Genomic DNA, 18,683 nt, shown 5'->3' on the forward strand with positions numbered 1-18,683 from the left:
TTCCAAGCATTCTCCTGATAGAGAAATCAATGCATCACATTGATACCTCTTACAATCTTATATGACTGTAATGATTGGCAATCGGAAAGAGGAATTGAAAAAATAAACAAATGTTCTTTAAATGTTGATACATTTTGAATATGTTTTCATGACGGATGCAGTGAACTCTTTAGGAAACTTTGCTCAGGATATTTGAGTTGTAAATCACTATTGTCATCGTAATCATTCTGCTTTCTTAGGTTTATTCTACTTAATATTTGAACAGTAGATTCCATTCTGGGCCCAATTTCATAGAGCTGCTAAACGGCTGATTTTGTGCTTACTGCGCGATTTCCATTTCATTGCACTGCTTACCGTAAGCACACAAACAGGCATGCTAACCCTCCGGTGCTTACCTGCTTACTGCACAAAAATTAGTGACATAACAATATAAATGCATTGTGAACATGCAAGATGGCCGCCTAATTTTCTTATTAACCTGTGAAATATGTTTACATCATAGCAAATTTGTTCTGCGACAGTAAGCACAACTATTTGCTTGCCGTTAAGCAGTGATGAAATCGGGCCCTGTGCAGTGAATGACAACCTCCTAATTTCATTTTGAAGAAGCTAATTTGGAGAGGGGGATTTTTCAGTTGTTCCATCCATGTTATTTTTGCATCCCTCTTCTGGGCCCAATTTCATGCAGGAAATATTGCTTTAAAAAATTCTGCCTAGCCAAAATAATCAGGATACCAGTCACAGATTGTACACGTTGGCCATGGTGTTTTGGCTGGTAACCTTGTTTTGGTAAGCATAATTAGTTGTGCTCAGCTACTTTTGTGCTTAACAGCTCTATGAAATTTGGCCCTGTTGTTTGGAATCTATGTTCATGCTGTCGTTTGCACTGTTACACCCAGTTTGCCAACTTTTTTTTGCTTTCAGTTTAATTTTTCTGTTAATCTTTCGTAAAGCCACATGTTACAACAAAACAAAAGCATTCTATAAATATGCTGTGCCTCGGAAGAGTTGTATGTGGATGGAGGATATACTGTACATGTACAGTGCAGCATCCCAATGTAAAATTAGAAAGGGGGTGCTTTAAAACTGCAGCAACCTTTTCTTAATATTCTTACAGTAAAAATGTGTATTCGCTAAGAATGAAATCAGAGAATATCCAATTCCTTCCAATAACCATGGCATGGACTGTTTGCAAAGTGAAACTTTCAAGTGCTTAGTGAATTTATGTTCTTAACAGCATTATGAAATGTTTTGAAGGTAATTGATTTGTTATTTCTGTTTTTGTTAATTGAACAGGGCCCTCTGGAAAAGAGTGGTTGGCTGACCAAATTTGGTGGAAGGATGAAGAGCTGGAAAAGACGATGGTTTGTGCTGAGAGATGGAGAGCTCTGCTACTATAAATCAATGGTGAGAAACCTTTACAATAGCTCCATTCACATGAGAGCAATTTGGCAAAGGTCCCTTGATAAATTGTAACAAGGTTGTACAATTTTACAAAACATGAAAAGACAATAATTTTTGTAGTGTCCAAGATCCCTTGTAAAATCTTGTCCAACATTGCTACGTTTTGTTGGAGGTCTTGTACTGTAAGAGCATAAAGATTTGACCCTGGTCATTGTTCTTTTAACCCCGTACTTAATTAAGGGAATCAATGTGTTGTGAAGAGGGTTTCAACTGGTGGTTTAATCCCAACGAGGCCTGGTTCTTGATAATTTTACCGAGACGAAGTTGAGGTATAAACACTGGTCATTATCAACGGTTTAAACACCCCCATATGACGCGCTCTCCACCAATAGGAATAGCGAAACTGTCTGAGGTATTTATCAATCATAAATATAAAGGAGAGTAAAAACCGTCTGTAGAGGGTTGATTAAGATTTGACATTATTACTAATAAGGGGATTATTGTAACGTGTATAATGCCTATAATTAGTCCCTGATGATGACCTTTAAGGCAGCCTTGACTGACTTAGTTTGTGGATCAATGGATGGCCTCATGGGGATACAGATTTTCTATCCCTTGGGGACTGAGGAAGGGTAATCAGTGCTTATTAAATACTGCTCATTCAATCTGTTTTTCTCCCATTTTAGGGAGTGTCCATGCCTGAAGGTTGGGTCAAACTTGGGGCGTTATATGCAAAGCCACATTGTTTTTTGCTGTAAAGTCGTTTAATTACACTTGCCGTTTGTATACATTTTATAAAGCAAGGGGTGAGCCTTTTATCTTCAGGAAAAGTGTATTGTGTTCTACGGCTTTAAGTCCCATCCGTAGGATGAAGCAATTATGGTCAAGTGTTTTGCTCAAGGAGACAAGTGCCAGAACCTGGACCGGAACCCCACATTCTGACAACACCATATAGCTTGAGCTCCATGCTTTAGCCAAGTGCACCAGACCGCTCGGCCATGACACTCTTTGCCTGTGCCATATATTTTGAACATTTTCAGAGTTATTTTTGTTTGAGGCAGACAAGGATAACACTTTCCTGCATCCAGTAAGCTTTTAACTGTTTAATCTTAACACTAGGATAGGATCCTTCACCATACGGTAACTCAACCTCTGATAAGATTGCCATACTTGGATTTTATGTCAAGCATGCTCGACTCAATAGCAGCATACAGTACTGAACTCTTTTTAATTTGCGCCCTAACCTAGAGGAAGGACTTAGAAGGATTTGGAGTAGTTAGCGCTAATGTAGCTTAAAGTGTACGGTCATCCTAAAACAGACCAAGCAGTGGCCGGAACAAATTAACCAGACGTAGTCTGTTGACCTTTGAGTGACATCCTGTTTTTGAAACCTCCACCTCTCTGTCTCCCCTCCACTTCTCTCTCCAGAATGACTCCAGTAGAAAGCCTCGCGGTAGAATCCCTCTGGACACGCTGAGTAAGATCTCTCGCTCAGAGGGCTCGCTGACCTTTGAACTTGTCACTACCAAGAGGACATACTACTTGACGGCCGGGTCATCCGCCATCATGGAAGAGTGGATCACAGGTATTGTAGCTTTGACTTTGATTTTGAGAATGTTATGGGCAACCTTGACAAAAATTAGCAATCTGTGGATAAAACCAGGGCCCAATTTCATAAAACATGTAATCACAAAAATTTGCTGAGCATGAAATTTCTTCCTTGATAAAAACAGGATTACCAACCAAATTTCTGTGTGATTTTCAGGATAAGCAAACAACAGCTGAATACCAGTATCAAGCAATATGCAACAAATAGAAATTTGGTTGGTAATCCTGTTTTTATCAAGGAAGAAATTTCATTCTCAGCAAATTTTTGTGCTAACATGCTTTATTAAATTTGGCCCAGGTTGTTCGGGTGGCCGTAGTGGTATCTTTCCTCACCTTTCGCCTCTAGAACCCTGGGCACTATGTGAATTTGGTTTTCAGTCCATACCTGACTGTGTGGGTTTTCTCTGGAAGAATTCTCTGGGGTTTCCTCTCACGTTTTATCTCTGTGCACAGTTGTGCTACAACACACAACCCATGCAGTTGAATGGTTTCAAATGATTGGCCATTTTACTGGAAAATTCACCAAGCGAAGGAGGGTTAAAGGCAGTGGACACTATTGGTAATTGTCAACGACTAGCCTTCACAGTTGGCGTATCTCAACATATGCAAAAAATAACTAACCTGTGAAAATTTTAGCTCAATCGGTCATGGAAGTTGCGTAATAATAATGGAAGAAAAAAACACCCTTTAAAGGCAGTGGACACTATTGGTAATTACTCAAATTAATTATTATCATAAAACCGTTCTTGATGTCGAGTAATGGGGAGAGGTTGATAGTATAAAACATTGTGAGAAACAGCTCCCTCTGAAGTGACGTAGTTTTCGAGAAAGAAGTAATTTTCCACATATTTTATTTTGAGACCATAGATTTTGAATTTGAGGTCTCGAAATCAACCATCTTAAAGCACACAATTTCGTGTGACCATGGTGTGACAAGGGGTGTTTTTTTCCCCCCACAACTTTGACGACCGATTGAGCTCAAATTTTCACAGGTTTGTTATTTTATGCATATGTTGAGATACACCAACTGTGAAGACTAGTCTTTGACAATTACCAATAGTGTCCAGTGTCTTTAATGGTTTGCTTGTCATAATAATTCAGTTCATATACAAGCATTAGATGTGTAATTTAACGGTTGTTTTATTCTACTGTGTGTTTGTGTGTGTGTGTGTACTTAGTGTTGAACAATGTCCTATGTCGGCACAACACACGGGCCATTGTAGAGAAGGGAAGTGATGAAGGCAAGTCTACTATGGAAGGCTGGTTGACCAAAGTCAAGAATGGTCACTCCAAGATGTGTTGGTGTGTCCTTGCTCATAAGAAGTTCTGCTACTTCAAGAAACAAGGAGAAAAGGTAGTTTTAAGATGCTCACCCCTGTAAAACATGTTCATCCTGTAGACTAAATTGAAGTGCCCTGAACGTCACTGAGTGATGGATATTAGCGCTATATAAGAAGCCATAATTAGATTAAATTATTAATGTTTACTTTGGGATAAATAACATTATCTTCCAGTATGCACTAATCCACCAATCAGATGCTTGAACTGGTGGTATAAAAACCTACATTATATACTACTTCCTCTGTTTTTATTGCACAGTGCGTATTGTGAATGTCAATGCGTCACGCTGCGTATACGAACAGTGCAAAAATTACATTCTAAACTTTGTGCGTTTCGTCGCGAAATAACGTTCTGAAATTTTAGCTCAACACCAATGTGTTATAAGGCTCTATGTTCTTCATATTGGACGCTTGTGGCTATAAATAGCATTTGTTATAACAAAGACTCTGGTTGGAAAGTTTTTTTAAAGTGACGTATAATGATTCACACAAATATCCTGGTGGTTTCCTTCTACTTCATGAACTATTACGATTCTCCATTTTGTGGAATCAAACAATCATTTTTTCTCTAAAAGGCAAAGTAAAAGAAAAACCACACAACTTTGAGGTATATCTGTGTGTACCATTTCATTCTACTTTTAAAACACCTTTCCAACCATATCCATTTCATAACAAATGCTTTTTATAGCCCAAAGCGCCCAATCTGAAGGCAAAGTATCCCTTTAAGATAATTTTGCTCATTTACGCTAACGACCCCAATCATGCAATTAATTGACAATCATGTCTTTTGTTCTAGGTACCCATGGGATCCATTGAGATGAACGAAGCATCAGTTGAAGAAGTTGACCATTCACAGAACTCTGATGATGAAGGGGATGGCAAGGCAGACTGTCAGTATTCATTGTGTGTAACACCAGCTAAACGCCCAATCCAACAGAGCCCGACGTATCTCATATTCACAAGTAAAGAAGATAAGGTAGGCTTGCCTCTCTTTATAACCTATTTGTTTAATCCATATAAGAACAAATAAAAATCCTGACGGAAACAATAATTGTTCCGACTAGGAACAGCTAAAAATGGTGCGTTTTATACCGAGGGGAGAATTTGAACAACCAATTTAGGTTTGTTTTGATTGCAGTAGTTGAAATAAGCAGCTCTTATTTGTGTAGACTTATAGTATAATATAAATGAGGGTCTACCTGACTGATAGAAAAGTGGAACATTCACAGACATTCACCACATGATGCACTGCATCTTGGCATAGTACAGATCTATCAGTCAAAACTATGTGGGAGATATTGAACGGTTCGATAGTAGGAGGGTTGACTGTGTACTATGTAGATACATTCACTCCATGAAATGATGGGCAGGCCGGCATAGTATAGTGCATATCATTCAAAACCTTGTGGATGATATTGAATGGTTGGACCGAAGGAGGGTTGACTGTGTACTTTATAGACATTCCCACCGTTATGTCTATTACAGGCTGACAAAGTGCATACCCTTCAAATCTGTGTAGATAATAATGAATGATCAGACAGTAGGAGGGTTAAACTCTGTTATTAATTTCCATAGCAATAAATGTTTGTCTTGTTGCCTCACAGGATAACTGGTTATATCATCTGCTAGTAGCATCAGGAGGAGGTAACTCTGAAACAGGCACAGAGTTTGAAAAGCTTATCTCTAGATTAATGGTAACGGATGGAGACCCTAGCAGCTCCTGCTGGAAACACCCTATGCTGTGTTACAACAAGGAGAGTATAGAGAAACCATTAACAACACTGCCCTCTGAACCACTCAAGAAAGAAGCAGTCAAACTAGGAAAGGTCAGTGTCAGTTGAATTTCTGTCATTAGATGTGTGACCATTGAGATGTTGTTAAGTTACTGTTAATATTAAGGCACAGGGAAAACTGGATTTGTAGATCTCTTGAATGGTTGATTGTCAGAGTCTGTAAATTGGGTGAACAGAGATGTTGATGACACATGTAGTTCGGCCAATTTCATAATGAAGCCCAGAGTGGGGAAAAACAAATGAGAATGTAGGGGGGGGGGGGCGCTTTGCAAATTAGGATTTAACCAAAAATAAACGGGGGTGTTCTACTATGTACACCTGGCTGTGACACCGGAACAAAACACTTGTTTGAACTCCTGCAGCAATTGAGAAATATCATTAATAATTTGGAACACTTTCGATTCAAGAAGAAGCCGACCGTGGATTAAATTGTCTCTTACATGTAAGTGTGTATGGACAGTACCTAGTATTTTAAAAGATAAACCTATACTTTCTGTTCAATAGCAAAGATAAAGTTTCTACAACTGTTTTTATATGCAAACCTTTTTGCAGAAATGTTAAAAAGTGATTGCAAATAGATTGTGTTTTTGTCAATGAGCTTCTGGCACTGATATTTTGTTGTTGTAAATGTTTATTTTGACACCTTATCTTTCTGTAGTCGTGCAATCTCTTCATCACAGTCCAGATGGACACTCTCGCTATCGACTATCACATCAGCTTAGCCCAGAATGCATTGCAGACATGCCTCTCACATCCCGAGCTTCAGAATGAGATGTATTGTCAACTCATCAAACAGACGACAAGGTGCCTACCTGGCTCATCATCATCATCTAGTATACAGGTAACCATAGCAACCTAGAAGCCAACAATAGAAGACTAGTTTGGAGTGGTTTGAAAATGTATGCTTAGTTGCCAGCTTTGAAATACTAATCCAGTGTTTCTTGAAACACATACATGTACTTGGCTGTTATGATTGCTTTGAACCAATTACAAAACAAAACTTGATTAGTCCATTCACCTTCATTGCTATTTGCAAGCTTGTTAACAGACTGTTCATAATCCAACCTGGTTCATACTTAGCGTGGAAGCATATGCTAAGCAAACTTTCTTGATGCAACTCATCATCATGCAGTGTTTTTCCTACCTTTGAAGTATGAACCGGGTTGTAGACAACTGCTCATTGATTGGAGTACATGTAACGTTGTAGAGAAATAATCTTGTGCTGTGCAAATGAATTAGCCATTTGTGAATTACATTTGAATGGTGTATGGTACATAACCTTGCTTGCTCACAAACTAATGCTCAACTTAAATCCCCTTAGACTAAATCCATTAGTACCATGTCACAGGTTATTATAGAGGTAAGCTTTTGCATAGTTACATATACGAGACTGCGAACACTTGTACGCAATTCTCAATGAAACTTGTGGCACAAGGGTACTTTTAGGTGCTCATCTGGAGGTTGTGGTGCAAAAGCTTGCCCCTTATTGTGTGACTTACAACAGTGGATGTAGTCTGTGGAATTCCAATTAAGCATTCAGCTGTGACTGAGCAGACATCATGTAAATTGAACTCACAAATGACTTCCTCACCATATCATATCTTATTGCAACGCTTTCTTATATTGCAGAGTTTCAAGGAAAAACCTATTGTTTCATGATTTATTGCGATGCAGTCAGTGGTAATATTGTGAGACTGTGAAATAGAAACTCGACAGATACACCTGTATCTTGTTTTATGCAAGCTTACAGTAATGAACATCATTTAAATTGTAGATTTCATTATTGCATTGGTCAAGTATTCAAATGATCAGTTTTTAGGGAAGTATGACAATCTGTTATGAAATGCCTTTCAGATAACTTTTTTATCGGATTGTGGGAAAGGGGGCACAGACATACTTCCCTCCAAACTTCATTTGAATACTGGATTTATTTGACTTCAATTTTAATGTAAATGATGTCCCAACTTCAGTTGACCTGATCCCAAAAGGCTTGATTCATGAACCCTACCCCATTGCAGTTGCCTGCATATTACAATTGAACCCTGACCCCTTGACCTTTGATCCATTGACCTCAAGCCCTGCATGCCTGGTTTGCTGTGTTTGTTTGGCTGCTTTGTTTTTCTTTCGTTAAACTTTGCTTTTTTGTCATGATTTGCACCATGCTTTTCTTGCATGCAACTGGTTGACTTTATTGTTGCAGTTTCGTTTGTTTGTTTGTTTGTTTGTTTGTTTGTTGTTTGTTTGTTTGTTTGTTTGTTTGTTTGTTTGTTTGTTTGTTTGTTTGTTTGTTTGTTTGTTTGTTTGTTTGTTTTGTTTGTTTGTTTGTTTGTTTGTTTGTTTGTTTGTTTGTTTGTTTGTTTGTTTGTTTGTTTGTTTGTTTGTTTGTTTGTTTGTTTGTTTGTTTGTTTGTTTGTTTGTTTGTTTGTTTGTTTGTTTGTTTGTTTGTTTGTTTGTTGGGGTGTTTGTTGGGGTGTTGGCGTAATTGTGTGTTTGTTTTTGCTAATCCACCTTATTTTTTGTTTTTGGATGACTGGAAACTAACCATTGAAATCTTCTTAAAGCGGTTAGCTTGTTTCCATCTCTTAGTGTGGCACAGCGTGCTTGCAAATCAAAATAGATTGACAGGTAGTCAAACGTTTGCACTAATACGAGGTCAATTTAATTGAAACTAACCAAATATTACAGTAATATTGAAACAAATTTATATATAAAAAAAATGAGAATGTTTAAGTGTTTTATTACACATACAGCATTGGTCTTTGGACTAGTATCAAATTGTACCAAATATTCCTTAAATGTTGAACAGACAGCCTTAAATTTGTCCTCAGCATTTAGAATCACGATTGTTGCACTTCAGTTCTGAAAGAAAAAAATAAGAGACAAATCATTGTCAAGAACAGAGTTATTTTTGCAGCCAGTGAGTAACATTGAAACAATCAATGGCTAAATAGATTCAGTTATCATTCAAGCTTATATTTTACTCCTCTGCTTCATTTTATTTTGCTTATTATTTGTTTTTGTTGTGTCATTTCTTGGTTATTTTTATTTTCGTCAATGTTGTCACCACCTCCTCCAACACGGCTCATCATCCCACGACGCCCACCAAATAAAACACCAAACCACACCCCCAAAACACTGCCCTGAACCACAGTCCCTGTTTTGTGGTAACTTCTCCTGGTTTGGGTGCGACGCCCAGGTGTCGCGTTCTTCATCCATGACTGATCTGACCTCTGAATCCGTCCAGGTCAGTAGCCACGACACGTACCTGGTCATGCAGGCATGGCAGCTCTTGGCGATGTGCTGTGTGTTGTTCCTGCCTCAGCAGAAGTATCTCTGGTTTCTCAAGGCACATCTATGTCGTCATGCTGACACAAAGTGAGTATCACCTTAAATCATTTACAAATAATCCTCTGATTTTGCTGAAGTTTGATGAATTGTTACTGCACAGTTTAAAATACATTTATTATCAAAGAGTTAGGTGTGGAATTACTTTATACTTTTGAGTTTTTTTATGTTGCACTTTACACAACCTCAAGGCGTCTCAAAGTGCTTCCAAAATTATTACCCCTAGTCACTGGGCCATTTAAATCATTCCTTAAACCATCTCAGCTCCCTGGCAGGGGAATATACAGCCTTTGCAACAAATATGCACTACCCGGCTAAATCAATCACAAGAACCATCTCTATCGTTACAGGTACCCATTTTCCCCTGGGTGGAGAGAAGCAATTATAGTTAAATGTTAGTGTCTTGCTCAGGGACACAAGTGTCACGACTGGGACTCGAACCCACACTCTGCTGAAAAGAAACACCAGAGCTTGAGTTCCCCAATACCTCTTAGCTCAATTTAATCTTATGTATTGCATTGGGATGGCAAATACTTATTATTGAATTCAGGCTATTTAATTGGTTTCCACAGGAATGACATTGGCAAGTATGCTCTGTTCTGTCAGAGGTCATTGGAACGTACCATTCACAAAGGAGGGAGGGAAGCCAAGCCATCTCGCCTGGAGGCGTTGTCTATTTTACAGAGACACCCCTATCACCATTCCTTCCCCATCAGTATGCCTGTACACTCCATGAATGGCAACTACCAGGTAAGGGGTCACTTCATTCATAAATACCTCAGACAGTTTCGCTTTTCCTATTGGTGGAGAGCGCGTCACGTGGGGGTGTTTAAACGGTTGATAATGACCAGCTGGGGCTGTTTATAACCGGTTGTTTTCAGATACGTTTGTGCGGGTTGGTTCACAACTTTGTTCCCAGGGGTTATCGATCCCGCCGTGCCATTTTAGCTCATGGATACGAGGATGCATTACTACGCACTCAAACAAACATCTGAAAACTGTCTCATAAAAATGCAACACTCGTTCAGAGCTGAAGGACGTCGGAAAACAGAAAAGTTTTTGCAGAGTTTCCTACTTTATGACGTCTTTTTACCAAATGGCATTTATGAATGGGAATAAAAGAGTAGTGACTCGTTCTTAATCGGGCGTTGACAACCTTGCAGCGTTGTGGTCGTGCGATAAGGCCCTCGCTTTTGGCTCAGGTCTTTATCGCATGGCCACGCCTGCCGGTTTTAAACGGCCGATTAAGAACTCGTTGCTACCCTTTTATTCCCTTATTAAGAAACCTCCCCTAATATTGATTCTTTGCATGCCCTAGAACGCACCTCTTCACCTCAGGTTTCCCCCATTTCCACCATTTTGGAAGTGTATACCTTTGCGTGAATGTTTATTCCCATAACTGCAGAAAGGAAAGGCATGTGTAAGTGCGCTGCGTATTGTGAAATGGGTTGATTGGTACAATTTTCCAGTTGACACGTGACCTTTGAAGTAACAATCAAACTGCACATGTTTGGTATGGCTGCACACAGAAAAAAACAAATGTAGTCAATACATTACTCCATTTGAATCTGTTCAGAACAACCATAACCTATAAGAGTTATCTTAAATACATTGTGTTACCGCAAACCTAACATGTAGTAGAATAGCCTCATCCAAAATCCAATGATACCTATAGACCATGTACACTTTGTTTACAATAAGTGTGACCTTGTGCATTCTTTGGGTATTCTGGCAGGCAATATACTGTACTGGTCCTACGGGAAAGTTGACAATTTGTGTCATAATATCCACATAAATCCAAAAGTTATGAAAGTAAAAGCTGGATAAGTTTTGAGATGTGCACCCTTTCATCATATCAAAAGTTGATAGGAATTAGACAGTGCAATCTCCATAAAATATAAGATTTTATGTTTTCTTCTATTAGGCTTTGTACAAATCATGCCTGCAGGAAGTCCAGGCTCTGTGGCTCTTTTGTAAATATGTGATGTCACAGGTCACATCGTCTATATAACATTTATTTGCATATGAAACAGTGTAGGCTACATGTGCATTTTGTTTGCAGTCCAGCTGGTTGCTGTGCAAGCCTCGTGCCTAACTTTAACGTCTGAGAACTTTTTAATAATACAAGTTTTCCTGTAAAGGATACAAAATCGTGTGTCCAGTTCTTCAATTTACATGTGACCCTTACATTAACCCTCCTACTCTTGGTGATATTGCCATATATTACAATGCTCTTCACACTTTAGTTATTCTTGATGTTAATGTTCCTTTAAAGGTTGTAGGTTTTGATGGGTCTACCACAGTGAAGGATTTACTTAACACACTCAACCATAAGATCAACATGAGAGATATTGAAGAGAGTGGGTTTGCACTGTTTACTGATGACCCCTGTGGCAGAGAGATTGAACACTGCTTGCATCCTACAGCTAAGGTCAGTCTATTTAACCCTCTTACTCTTGTTGCTTTTATTTAGTGAGTTCACCAACCATATAAAACAGATCATTTATGCAAGGTCAAATTTCATAGAGCTGCTTAAGCACAACAAATGGATAAGGATAACAACATTGTTTTTACCAGAACAAGATTACCAGCAAATATACAGTATCACACATGTACCATGACTGGTATCCTGATCTTTTTGATTTAGCAATATTTTCTGCTTAAAGCGGCTCCATTAACTTGGGCTCAGGTTGTTTATAGTGGCAGCACCCTACACAACATTATTTTGTCTTCTTTGTGCATGCATATGTTATCATATTGAAGGCTGGCATGGTGCATCTACATCATTCAAAATGTTACAACAATATCATTACAACTCTGTAGAAACATCAATACAAATATGAAGATTTTTTTTTTTTTCACAAATGTAGCAGTTTTAAACAATGATTTAGTAAGAAACAATTTTTGATGATATTTTTACAGTTTTGTATGTACATGTAGGATGTTTTTCTTGAATATTATTTTTTATATTTGTTATTACAATCTCAGACTTAAAAACAAGAATTAGTCTTTTTTAATTAGTGTATGTGTTTTCTATGGTAGATTTGTGATGTGATTTCCAAATGGGAACAAACCTTAAAAGAGACTCAGACTGGTAAATGGGAAACGGCAAGAATGGTTCGACTCACTTACAAAAACAGGTAAGAAAATATCCCTGAAATATTATAGGTCAAGTGTAATTATATGAACAAGGAGTTAACTTTGAATGTCACTGATTAGTACCATCAGTTTGTACCATCAGTGGTTACATTTTGTGGTTTGAGATACTGTCATTAAGTCAAGGTAATAGCATTTGAAGTGCTCCAAAATTATTGTTGTGTTTTTGAGTACAGAGATCAAAATAAGTCCAATATGAGCACACATTTTACCATTGTACATGTACCAGTGTGTTGCATGGGATCTTTCATTCCACAATTGCTAAGATGGTATAGTTTTTATGAAGATTTTTGTAAATTTTGAACCTTTTACTCTATTGCCCTCAGTATGGGATTGTTTATATTTTACATGTATTTGTGTTTTTACCATTGTTAAGTGACCCTTTCAGCTACTGCTGGACTAGTCCTAACCTAGCTCTTTGTGAAATCGACCCCTGGTCATTTTGTTTGTATATACCAATAAATAAAACACTTAAACTCCCTGACAAAATGTCAACTCTCCCCTCTTTTGTTTTTCCCCTAAAGAACCCGACCTACATTGGTAATTTGATGAACCTTTAGCAGGTTGGTTGTATGGTTTCTTTATTGAAAAGGCAGAGAATTGGTATGATTTTACTCCCCTAAATCCAATGTTGTATAGGGACACCGCCAACATAGGGCTAGATAGCTCAGTTGGTAGAGCGCCGTCACGTTAATCCGGAGGTCGTTGGTTCAAATCCCACTCTAGTCAGTTCTTTGTTCAACCCCAAAAATAAATCCAATGTTGTGTTGCACCTTTAATAATCTAAGACCAGGGCCAAATTTCACAAAGCTGCTTTTAAGCAGATACTGTTTTGCTTAGCAAAAATGAGTAGGATACAAGAGATAAATGTTATATGGGACATGGTATTTTGACTAGTAACATTATTCTGGTAAGTATAATATTGTTGTGCTAAGCTGCTTTTTGTGCTTAAAGGGTCTGGGTACTTTTTGTAGGACACAAAACACGATGTCTACAGATTTATGTTAAACTTACACAGTTTGAAAATAATAATAGAAGAAAGCTTCTCTTAAAATAGTCCTTGCTGAGGTGCTGTAGATTTTGAGAGCGTGAGTAAAACAAGTCACAAAATAATATTCGTCTCAGTGAGTCGAAAATTATTTTTGCGCGAAAACATATTTACCGGTTATTATCGTGACATGGTTTTACTCATTTTTCCAAAAACTACATCACCTCAGCAAGTAATATTTTAAGGTAAGCTGTCTTTTATCATTATCTTCAAACCATGTACATGTAAGTTTAATGTCAATCTGTGGACATTGTGTTTTGTGTTACAAAAAGTACCCAAATCCTTTAAATAGCTCCATGAAAATGGCCCAGGAGTGTATTTCACTGTAAGTCCCCATTTGCAATCATTGCCAAGAAAATAGTGTACATCAAAGCCAACTTATGTGAATGACTTATGGTACCATCTGTAATGACCAGAGTGTGTAACACTGTTTTTATGAATCATAGTGATTCGACTAAAGAAGATACAAGGTGTTAATTAACAAGTACAACAGACCTGGCTGTGGGGGTGTGTTAAGGGCACAAAGTGCCTTGGGTTTAGTCCAACTTAAGGATGACACAACTTTGTTTCTAAAGGAGTACATTCATTCAAACTGTCAAAGGTTCAACATAAATTCAATTCAAAACTCACATTTATTTCCATACTTCATAAGAATTTCCAAACAATGCATAGATTAATAAAGAAACCTGTGTGCCATAACTTCAAATTTTTTGCTTTTTACATGTAGGATTTATTAAATGGCAAGAAAGCTGGAAATTTTTCTCTAGTTGACTCCATATCAGTGTACTGCACAGGGGCAGAGTCCTACTAGGGCTTGACTAAATCACTGTTTTTACCAATAACATTTGTTTGAGTGTTGTAAAAATAACCCCAATAATTCTCCAGAGGGTTTAGGGGTTGACAGATAACTGCCAGTGTGGGTAATTTAAACCACAACTGTCATATCCGACTCTTTGCTCTCAATTCACTTCTGCAATCTAAATCAAGACAATAACAAGAAATTAATCAACAATCTGCTTTCAATCAATTTGACTTTTATTACTTCCGCACCCCGAATATTTGATTTACCACTGAGGAAATGTTAGCAAATTTAATTTGCAGTTATTCCAAGATTGAAATTATTGATTTCCTGCCGTCCAGGTTGTACTTTCGACATCGCACAAAGAGGGAGACTGAGCGCGAGCGGCTGCTGCTGACCTACCAGGTTAATGATGACATCATCAATGGTTGGTTCCCAATCAACAGGGAGCTGGCACTGGAGCTTGCTGCACTTATGGCACAGGTGATCAAATAGGACTATTGACCCCTTGCATGCACGTCACACATGGCGACTGTGCCACGCTCACCATTTTGGTGGTCAAATGGGTTACGTGTAAAATGAGCACTTCACTGAATAACGCACAGTTACATTGCCCACTAGTATGGCGCATCCAAGATTATTCTGATGATGACGTCAGGTGAATTGGGTCAATAGATTAAACTGTCTTGCCAATTACTCATTATTGAGGTTTGCTCCTCTAGGTTGTATATTGACTCCTTGCACTAATTTCAGACACAGCTACTGTCTAACTATGGTCTGCCATTTTGAGAGTCAATAATTGCACAGAAATTCCCTCCCCAAAATGGCACAACTAAGATTGATCACTCTCAGGTGAAAGTTATTTCTGTAGCAAATATTGAATGACGTCTAACTTATAGTGTCTTATGAAGCATTAAAGGCATTGACACTATTGGTAATTACTCAAAATAATTGTTAGCATAAAATTTTACTTGGTATTGCGTAATGGAGAGCTGTTGTTAATTTAAAACATTGTTAGAAACGGCTCCCTCTGAAGTAACATTTTGAAAAAGAGCTAATTTCTTACTCAAATATTAAAAGGCCCTAAGCCTTTTATTAGGCATCTGAAGCACACAGATTTTTGAAACAAGGGTGTTTTTCTTTCGTTATTCTCTTGAAACTTCAATGACCAATTGAGTCAAAATTTTCAGAGATTTGATATTTTATGCATATGTTGGGATACACCTTGTAAGAAAACTGGTCTTTGAAAATTACAGCAGCTACACAGGGAAAACCCTTTTCCTTTTACAATTAATTACCTGTTCTTTTGGTAACAGCCATGTGAATACTATCTGTTCAGGCAGAAATTGATTGGCATTGAGAATAACTGAGATTAGATCTAGAAGAGTCTCAACACAATCTCAACCTGTTCTCAGAGCCAACACTTCCCTTAAAAGAGCTTGTATTCATACGGCTGTTATCCCAAAACTTACTCCGAAGCCATCCAAAGCTTCCAATCTTACTTATACATTATCCTTTTGTGCAATAACAAATCCATCAAATACAAGCAAAAATATGCAATGAATTAAGGAAATGAATAGGGCTGCAGAACAACAACCTCTGCACTTTCTATGATGTTGTTGATCAGCAGGCTTTGAGATCGCTGTTGTACACAGATAAAGACTAAATCAGGGGAAATTCTATCCAGGTTTTCTCAATGTATTAGTAGCCCCATCAATAGGGTTTACCCTTGCTCCTATTGACCGATCATTCATTATCGTCAATGATTTGTTGGATAAATGTGCTAACCAGATTGGTTTTTAGACCAGATGCTATGAATTGTGAATTTGATTCACAAATATGAAAATGAGCAAGCAAGTTCCCATTTTTGAACGATTTGTTATTAATTTTGGTTAGACTGTTGTATAATCTAATTATATATCGTTTTGCAATAACAGATTGAGTATAGCGATTATAGACCCAGTGTCACTAATCTAGAACTTCCGTCCATGGGCTCAGCATCTGTCAGCACTAACCAAACCCTGGATAGCACATTTGAAAAATTCTACCCTAAGAGGTACAAGAATTGCCCGGATGAAGATTTGAGGTAAGCTGAGCAGGGCTCAATTTCATAGAGCTGTTTAACGGCTGTTTTTGTGCATTCGTGATTTCAAGTTTCCATTTCCTAGCGCTGCTAACCACAGGCTTTGAACTACGCTCTTGAAGGGGCACAGCAATTTCCCCCTGGGAAGGGGCACTTCTATGACGCCTTGCAAAGTGCACCACAGCAAAAGCACAGGGCACCACATCAATAGACCTTTATCATGGTGCAGCCATCTTGATTTGTCTCCCATTCAAACCAATGTAACCAAATCGAGGCTGGAAGGAGAAATAGTCTGGATCCTTTTTTGTACAAGGATTACTAGCATCTGTTACTGCTATTGGAAACGGGGTACATGACCAAGATGGTGGAAGCATGATAATGGTCTAATGCTGTGGGTGCCATGGGCTAATTTAAGGTCTGTATAAGCACATGAAAAGGCATGCTAACCTCCAGTTTGCAATTTCCAGTTTGCTTACACCCTGAGGCATACACAGTACTTTATATATAATGTAATCATTAAGTGTTGGTCTCCTAAAAGCAAGCTTGTTGATTAGAGACCCCTGATATTGATGTAACTTGGTAAAGGAAGTACGGAGTAAGGAACCTAAATGAGGAAAATGTTAATTTACATTGGAAATTTGCAAAGTGCACCACAGCAAAAGCACAGGGCATCACAGCAATTGCTGTGGGTGCTGTGGGTTATTTCAAGGCCTGATCAAATGATCGCCCCTTGTGACCGTGTTTCAGCCAACCAGAATACAGAACAAGAAAGAGGTGTGTTATAATAATAATTCATGGGTCTACACATGTACATCTGACAATTCTATGGACAGTAAGGACTAGAAGACTCAGTAGTAACCATTTGTATTATTAACTTTTGCTGTTGGTTGGGATTTGAGTCTTTAAATCATTTGATGCATTAAACTTTTCAGGTCTCTGAAGCATAGCTTGGCCCAGAAATGGTGCGTCCTCAAAGGCCGTACCCCTCAAGACTGTGTCCGTATCTACTTAACTGTCACAAGAAAATGGCCGCTGTTTGGAGCAAAGCTCTTTCCAGCTAAGGTAAGAAGTCTAAACATGCTGCCCTCTTTCAAATTACTTTCAGTTGTCATCATTCATTCTTTCGGTTCATCAACCTATTGACCCAATATACCTTTCATGAGGTCAATTGGGTAGGGCATCCTCAGCTAGAGTTCAAACAGAGGCAGTCAATGATGACGTCAATGCATCAGGTCTACTCATCTATAGATCTTGATAACTACTCAAAATAATGGTTAGCATAAAAACTTACTTGGTAACGAGCAATGGAGACCTGTTGATTGTACATGTATATACAACACTTTGAGAAGCGCCTCCCTCTGAAGTAACATAGTTTGTGAGAAAGAGGTAACTTCTCACTCAAATATCAAAAAAGACTTCATGCCTGAAGTCTTTTTCAGGCATCTGAAAGAACACAATTGTACAAAAGGGTGTTTTTTTCTTGTATTATTCCCTTGCAACTTCGATGACCAATTGTGTCAAAATTTTCACAGATTTTTTATTTTTTGCATGCTGGGACACACCAAGTGATAATACTGGTCTTTGACAGTTACCAAATTACAATTACAATGTGGTCAAATACGTTCCCCAATGGGAAGTTATCTTTGGCCATTGCAATATTTCAAGGGTCACCAGGATCAAAACTAAAAGAAGGGAAGCCATTGCCATTGATTCACCACTGAACTTATCACAGTTTGGCTCACAAACTTTTAAACTTAGTATCTGGTTTGGAGCTAACGATGTAGTGCAACATTTTAATTCCCACATGCCGGAAAAAAAGGGGGAAATAGAAGAGGAAAAAATCTTCCATTTTATCATGTTTATGAAATGTCATCTATCAGGGTAATTGGCTGATGTCAAGTAATGGGCACTTTATGTAATCCAAAAAGGAAATTAAATTTGATTTGTATCTATGAGGTTTATGTCTATCATTAAATATGGCATGATATTTCCGTTTTCAGTGCAAGTTTGGTAAACAGGAGAAGGTTTGGCTCGCTGTGCAAGATGGGGGTGTAAGCATGCTCAACTATCACACACTGGTAAGTACCCAACTCAAGTTTTATTTTTG

General features: G+C 38.1%; 1 protein-coding gene across 1 annotated transcript in view; it reads left to right on the forward strand.

The window, feature by feature from the left end:
* Positions 1-18,683, forward strand: part of LOC139944970 (pleckstrin homology domain-containing family H member 1-like) — a 98,119-nt gene that overhangs the window by 66,604 nt on the left and 12,832 nt on the right. The window contains 14 exon segments of the mRNA XM_071942173.1: positions 1,297-1,407; positions 2,833-2,989; positions 4,191-4,366; positions 5,149-5,328; positions 5,957-6,178; positions 6,804-6,986; positions 9,297-9,520; positions 10,063-10,240; positions 11,766-11,921; positions 12,533-12,630; positions 14,835-14,976; positions 16,431-16,579; positions 17,509-17,638; positions 18,577-18,654. Coding sequence (XP_071798274.1) covers positions 1,297-1,407; positions 2,833-2,989; positions 4,191-4,366; positions 5,149-5,328; positions 5,957-6,178; positions 6,804-6,986; positions 9,297-9,520; positions 10,063-10,240; positions 11,766-11,921; positions 12,533-12,630; positions 14,835-14,976; positions 16,431-16,579; positions 17,509-17,638; positions 18,577-18,654 — 2,184 coding nt within the window.

The sequence above is a fragment of the Asterias amurensis genome, chromosome 1 (assembly GCF_032118995.1).
Source record: "Asterias amurensis chromosome 1, ASM3211899v1".
Taxonomy (NCBI): Eukaryota; Metazoa; Echinodermata; class Asteroidea; order Forcipulatida; family Asteriidae; genus Asterias; species Asterias amurensis.